Source organism: Phaethon lepturus, unplaced genomic scaffold (genome assembly GCF_000687285.1).
Source record: "Phaethon lepturus isolate BGI_N335 unplaced genomic scaffold, ASM68728v1 scaffold21846, whole genome shotgun sequence".
In the NCBI taxonomy this organism is placed as follows: Eukaryota; Metazoa; Chordata; class Aves; order Phaethontiformes; family Phaethontidae; genus Phaethon; species Phaethon lepturus.
This window is the reverse complement of record NW_010547170.1, coordinates 28,977-36,165: the sequence shown is the minus strand read 5'-3', so window position 1 is coordinate 36,165 and position 7,189 is coordinate 28,977. Positions and strand designations below refer to the sequence as shown.

Genomic DNA, 7,189 nt, shown 5'->3' with positions numbered 1-7,189 from the left:
CGGGCTCGGCCCGCCTGGGTTTTGGCCGAGTTTGGCTGTTCTAAAGCTTGAGGAACACGGCGTCTTCCCCTCAGTTAATGCTCAGGCTGGCCTCAGTCCTGACAGTTTATCTGACTGCCCGGGCTGTTCTCTCCCTGCACTTCAAAAAGGCAAAGGGGTCACGGTGCGCTTGGTTCTTCTTTTTGGATGTGTAAGTGGGTCCAAGTCTAAACTCCGCAGATTGTGTTGTGATGGTATTTCAACAACAACAAAAACCACCAAACAAACAAAAAAACCCCCCACCCCCCAAATAACAACGAAACAGACACTAGGTGCAGTAAGAAGAGTAGGGGGTTTAGGTAATACTGCTTTCAAGTTGCTTCGACTGACTCGAAGTTGCTCTTTGGGGCTACTTTCATAATAAAGCACATCTTATGCCCAGAGCTGAAAATCAGTTTACAGTGACTGAACCTACTAAAAATGTGCTTTTGCTGCCTGATAGTACTTGACGAGTGGATTATCCTTCCTGACTGTGTGACTCCTGAAGCAACTTTTTTTGTTTGCAGGGGTGTGGGAGGAAAGCAAGAGAAGGGCAGGGTAATTTATTTGCTACCAAAGTTACAATTAATAAAACTATGTTAGTGTTGTGAAAGGTGAATTCTAAAGCTTAGTAGGTATGGTTGGGGTGTTTGTTTGGTTGTTGGGTTTTTTCACTTCAACAGCATGTTTCAGAACCTTGAATTGACCTTAAAACTTTGAAAATTTTGGGCGACTCCATTCCACCCTGATGTCATCAGACCACCCCATTGGAAATGTAATTGTACTCAAAATCCTACTTAATCTGGGCTGCGCAATCTTAACTCATAAATTTATTCATAATAACTGAAGACAGCCCTGCTGTTCTGCTGTATACAGGAGGGGATATTAGCTACCAGGCAGGAGCCTGGGGAAAGCTTTTTCTACCAGTCTAAATTTTGTATTGAAAGTAGATCATGCCACAGATTTTTCTCATCTGTGGTGTTGGTAGGGCTTTTCTTTTGTGGGGTTCCCCCCAAATCTGAGACCATGTGAGGTTTATGTATGCTTAACTAAATCCCTGAGAGCACACTGTAATTGGTGTCAGTGAAACATTCAATGAGGTCAGATTAAGTCAGGGTTTAAACATATGCATGCAGCAAACGTTGACACATGCACACCCCATTCCTCTTCCTAACGTTGCTACCTTCTGCTAGGTGTTGGTGTCCTTCTAGAGGCACCCGCAGGAGAACTGGCAGGATTGGAACATGCAAACACTGCGGTACAAAGTCTGATTGCTCAGATGGAGCTGTAGCAGAGGGGGTTGAGTTAAGCTATTGGACTTTGCATTGAAGCAGCTGAGGAGTACTCGCATACCCTTGCTGTTTCCCTGCTGGGAGGTACAGCCTTTGCAGTAGAGGTAATACAACAGGAATGGTAAAAGCTAAAGTCACCTTAGCCAATTGCCCAATGACAAGATGTTAAATTTTAAATTATTATACTAATGTTGTGCAGAACCAACTTATTTCTTTGTTCTTCTGTAATACAACTACAGGATTTTGTTTGGTGAAAAGGGATGCTGAAACAATGGGAACAGAAGGAAGAGGGGAGAAATGCTTTGAAAATTCCATGATAAATTTGAGAATATCAGCTATATTAATCTGATACCAATTCAAACTAAATGATGATTTTAATAAAATTGCATGCTGCTGTCCATCTAGGAGCTGAAGCTGCCCTCCTACAAAGGCCAGTCTCCCCAGTTACATCTGAGAAGATACTTTGCAGACCTGATTGCCATTGTGAGCAATCGGTTCAGACTCTGTCCTGCTGCACGACATCTAGCTGTGTATCTGTTGGACCTCTTTATGGATCGTTATGACATATCTATACAGCAGCTGCATGTGGTTGCTCTTTCCTGTTTACTTTTAGCAAGTAAGTATGTAGCACCAAACTTTAACTAGAGCAATATAGGTTCTACTGCCAAATACAAGGTGTGTCTTGATGGGATACAGCAGATAGGGGAAACAAAGTGGTTATGAAAGACAGGCATATTAGTGTATATCAGCTTGGCCCAATTGGTAAAGCCTTTCTTTAGACTCCTGTTTTGACTTCTCTTGGCACCTGATGAAACTGAGGGGAGAAAAAACAAACTGTGATTAAAAATGATGTTTATGCTTGGAAACAAATTGTTCTAAGGTGAACTTTCAGAGCTGTATTGTAGGAATAGAAAGACTGTCTTTCTGAGGACATCTCAAAATAGGTAGATCCAGTGTGGAAATGAGAAATTTGCATACCTGTGATAAAGGAAGAAATTAAATAAACCGTATGTAGACTGTACTGTACCCTGCTGGTGGTGCTTTGTGGTTCTGGAATACTTCAGGTTTCATAAATTGCAATGTTCTTTAGGCAAGCTAGTACTAACATACATCCTGTATTGTCACATACAAAATGTAATACTGGTGAAATAAGCTGGTGAATGCACAGTACTCTGAAGACAGAATTGATTACAAACACTCTTTATCAACAGTGCTGCTTATATTGACCTCAGCTAGATTCTTGTGGTGTATAGCAATCTTTCAACATTTGTGGAGCCCTTTCAGATGTCCCCAAAGAGATATGGGTGTAGTTTGCTGGAATACCTCCTGGCACTCGTTCTTAAACCAATAGATTCAGAGGAACAGGTCCTGGCAGCAGAACTAACTTGGTTCAGTTTCTGCTGATCTGTTCCTCTGAATCTATTTTCATTTTCTCAAATAAGGCTCTCTTCGCTAGAAAACCAGAGCACTGAGGTGTTGGCTATTTTTGGTATACTGCTTCCTTTCATTGCATCCCTTGTCTCTACCAACACAGCTATTCATCAGAACAGTTAAACGAGAAAAGGGTTATTTCAGATTCTTCTGGGGGTAAACTTTGACTGGATGCCACCAGCCAGTAATCTTCTCTTGGCAAGGGATGAGATGCTGAGTATGAAAACCTTGCCTCAGAAACCAGTGTAATCCATTTAGAAAAATGGATTGTCTTTGAATTAATTCCAGACTTTCAAATGAAATTAATGTTCTAAAGAGAATTATTTTTTTTTTTTTTAAATCACCTTTGCTGTCTTTCATAACAAGCTGCAAGTAGAGCTTCGAAAGCCTGGTGTACTCACTCTTCTGAGAAGCAGTGTACAAATTGGTTGGGAAAGCACAAACCAGAATGCTATTTTAAACTTTTGCCCCCTATGGCTTAAATAAGCAGTTTAATCAGCGGTGGCAATAAGTTAGACAAATCACACTGTAATATATCTGATAAGGTTATAGAAGTAATAAGAGAAATGATTATGTGATTCCTGAAGCTTTTATTTCTGTAATTACTGGAGTATGGGAAACAAAAACTAACAGTCTGGGACTGGTGTTGGATTGAGTCCTGTATAAGTACTTCCACTATTGAAAAAAAGCAAACGTTCAGTATGATCAGTCCTCTAAAACTCTTTAAAAATGTGCATTTACAACATATCATGTAGTACTGAATAGAGAATGTAAGATGGAAAGAATTTGCAATGAAATAGAAATAGCACAACCATATGGCAAACTGTATGGAAATGTGACACTTGTTTCTCTTATTAATGCGTTTTCTACATATACAATTTTGCTTCAGGCTGAAAACATACAGGCCTGACGAGTTAAAGTCCAAGAAAAGCTGAAGCTACTAACAGTGTTAAAGTTGAGACAGTATATATGGCAGTGTGGGTTTTCACATACGTATTGCTGAAATCCACTTGATTGAAATGCTGGAGCAGCTTATCAACTATCAAACCTACAAATGCACCTGCCATGACAGGCATTAAAAGCAGCCACATTGGCTACAGCTCTAGCTATACTCTAATGAGTGTTAGAAACAAAAAGGGTGTGTGGGGGCGGGTGGGTGACTAAAGCCAAATGCTGTGGTTATGTATGCCAAGTCACATCACAGTGGTATTTCATTGATGATGAGGACACATTATACGATAATTTTGTGACAAAAACTTGCATATGCTGTGCCAATGATGTCCTAATAGAGCTGGCTTCTGTGTGCCAGGGTGGGAAAACCAACAGGAAACATGGCACTGCAACAATATCATACATGGTGTTTGACATTATCTACTGAAATTTAGCCCTTTACCATACATACCCCTTTTTGTCTCTGATGACATCTTCCATTTCAGCTTTGCATCTGCAGGAAAGTCTCAAGCTTTTTTGACATAGTAAAATTGAAACATGACCAACGCAGACATTAGATACAATCTGTTTTATAGTTCACTTGTGCTGAACCTTTTTTCCCCCCTCCTCTTTCTGTTCACCTGAAGGTAAATTTGAAGAAAAGGAAGACAGTGTTCCCAAACTTGAACAGTTGAACAGCTTGGGTTGTATGACTAACATGAATTTGGTACTAACAAAACAGAATTTGCTTCATATGGAGCTGTTGTTGCTAGAGACATTTCAGTGGAATTTGTGCCTCCCAACTGCTGCTCATTTCATCGACTATTATCTTTCTATTGCTGTCCATGAGACTGATCTTCACGATGGCTGGCCAATGGTTTGCTTAGAGAAGACTAAGTTATATATGGCAAAATATGCTGATTACTTTCTGGAAGTATCACTGCAAGGTGAGTTATGTATTTCAGGTAATGACTCCTTTCTTGTCTTGATAGACAATGTCCAACTTAATGAATCTTTTTCTTATTCCTTCTTTCTAGATCATGCATTTTTAAATTATGCCCCTTCTCTAGTTGCTACTGCGTGTGTAGCATCTTCAAGGATTATCTTGCGTCTCTCGCCAACATGGCCTACCCGACTGCATCATCTTACTGCATACTCCTGGGATTTCCTAGTGCCATGTATTGAGCGACTATTAATGTAAGTTAACAACAGCGGATTTTCTTAAACCCATTTCCATGTTTGTTGGCATGTTTAATTGCTGTTAGCCCTGAAAGTAAATTTCTTTTTGAATTTCAATTTTTCTATTCTAAAAATACTTAGGTAATACTATTAGGTAATAACTATTTTGTTCTCTCCAAAAAAGAAAACCTTATCAGGTCTAACCTCTTTCCTGTTCTTTCAACAAACAAACCTCAGCCTTGTGTTTCCACTGAACATCTTTTGGCACGCTTTGAGAATCTGTTAAATAGTTTGTTCCCAATCTCTGTAGTCTGCTTGGAGAGGAAAAAGAGGTAGTGAAGAGTAATAAAGCCATAGGAGCTCCTACTTACTCTGAAGGCTCTATGCCTTGGAAGTTCAAGGGAGGCTCCAAACAGATTATGGATCAAACATGCAGACTGTTTGAGTGGCCAGCTTTGTGGGGGAGGAAATGACCGGGAAGCTGTATCCATTTTTGCTGTATCTGTTTTTGCACTATAGTGGAGAGATACAGCTAACATGAGATAAAAATGCCAACAAATGCCAAGTGAACCTTACTGGGAAGGGGATGTTACATAATCGGTTCTTTTATTCTAAACCTTAAGATCAAAACCTATGCGCACCATAACTGGTTTCCTGCTACAGAAGTTTGCTCTTGCCCAGATCAAAATACAGTTGTGCTCCATAGAAGCACAGGAACAGCTATATCGGGAAGAATCACATCTTCCTTATAAGTGTGACATTATCACCCCGATGGCCTCTTTTGGCTTTATTAATGTGTGTAATGAAAGCAATAGTACCTAAAGCTTGCAAGCGCTGTTGCAGAAGTGTTTTTGGTGTTGCTCTGGAACACTTGGCAGTGGGGAGGCAAAGCCTTTTAGTCATCTTTGCAGTGCACCATAAACAGGTGGCAGTCTTTTAGGTAAAACTGGTGAGGGGTTGAACCCCAGCTGTCTTCAAGAGTTCTGCCCTGTATAGGCAGTATGAAAACACTTAGATGATTTTAGGCCTGACTGAAGTGTGTAGGTGGCACCTGCTTAACCTCAGCATAAGAGCAAGAGAAAGAATATGTCTAAATACATTTGAGACAGATGTAAATCAAAAGGAATTCAGGTGAGCTAAACTGTCTAACTTAAGTACTGGGTAGGCTAGAAAAAAGGCGAGAGGAAGAAAAACAAAGCATTTCCACTCCCCAGAGCAGGATCAAATATACATATAATCTTTAAGTACTGTAACGTACATCTTTAAAAACCCTATATTCTATTAGCCAATTTAAATGAGTTAGAAGCAGCAAGTAAGTTTTAATTTTATGTTTTGGTAATCTGGCATTTTATTGCAGTACACTAGCAGACCTTATTTATTGCACTGGTAATTTTAGATACTGCTGTATTATTTGTATTTACTTGGCTTTCATCTGCATTTTGTATTGCTAGGAAATGAAGTGAAATGCTGAGAAGAAACTGTATCCTACAGAAATGAATTTTAAAACCTTAGATGGTTTTAAAGGGTAGGCTAAAATGATTTTGTCTTTCTTAAGCTTTGGAAGCTTTCAGACAATTGGACCATTTGTTAGAATGCTCTTAAAAGTTAACCCAAAAGAGTTTAAGTTGTTGTAATATCTGTTTTCATGTAGTCTGTTTTCTCCATTTGTTTTAGTGCGCATGATAATGATGTGAAGGAAGCAAACAAGCAAAAAGGACAACACACTCAGTCTGCCCAACATACTGTATTTCAGACCCCAGCTCCAACTCCCCAGCAGGCTAATGCTCAACAGCACATACCACAGTATCTCCAAGCTCATCAATCTTCATTACAGTATCACCATCAGACATCACAGCAGCAAAACTGTCAACAGATAGTATCATCTAATCATACAGCATCTTACCCGCTTCAGACTTGCCCTGCTGCCTTACAGTCTAGTGTTCAGGCTCGAGGCCACATGCAGACTGGTGCGGCGATGTCACTAGCTGTTCCGCTAGAAGTGAAGCCATGTATAAGTGTCTCCTACAACCGGAGTTACCAAGTGAATGGACGATATTCCTGTATTACTCCCTGCTTTGAGAGGTGATAAGTATAAAATGGTTTTGTGCTTGTTTGTTTGAGGTGGGAAGTTGTGTTGAGGGGAATTGTTTTGGGTTTTTTTTGTTAAACCTCAAATGAGTTTGAGGGCAACAAATTGAATTAAAAAAACAAAGTGTCTTTCCAGGAAAAAAAGCAACTGGATTGGCAACCAGTACCATAGCTCAAATACAGACGGCAAAAAATAAGCACACAGAACACCCTCTAAAAAGAATGTGTATACCTGGGGGTATTAAGTTCTT

General features: G+C 39.8%; 1 protein-coding gene across 1 annotated transcript; it reads left to right on the top strand.

The window, feature by feature from the left end:
• The first annotated feature begins 1,262 nt into the window (after window positions 1-1,262).
• On the top strand, window positions 1,263-6,936 carry CCNJ (cyclin J). Its single transcript, XM_010289566.1, has 5 exons — window positions 1,263-1,283; window positions 1,716-1,926; window positions 4,319-4,618; window positions 4,709-4,868; window positions 6,525-6,936. The coding sequence occupies exons 1-5, from the start codon at window positions 1,263-1,265 to the stop codon at window positions 6,934-6,936; spliced, it is 1,104 nt and encodes a 367-aa protein (XP_010287868.1).
• The last annotated feature ends 253 nt before the right edge of the window (window positions 6,937-7,189 follow it).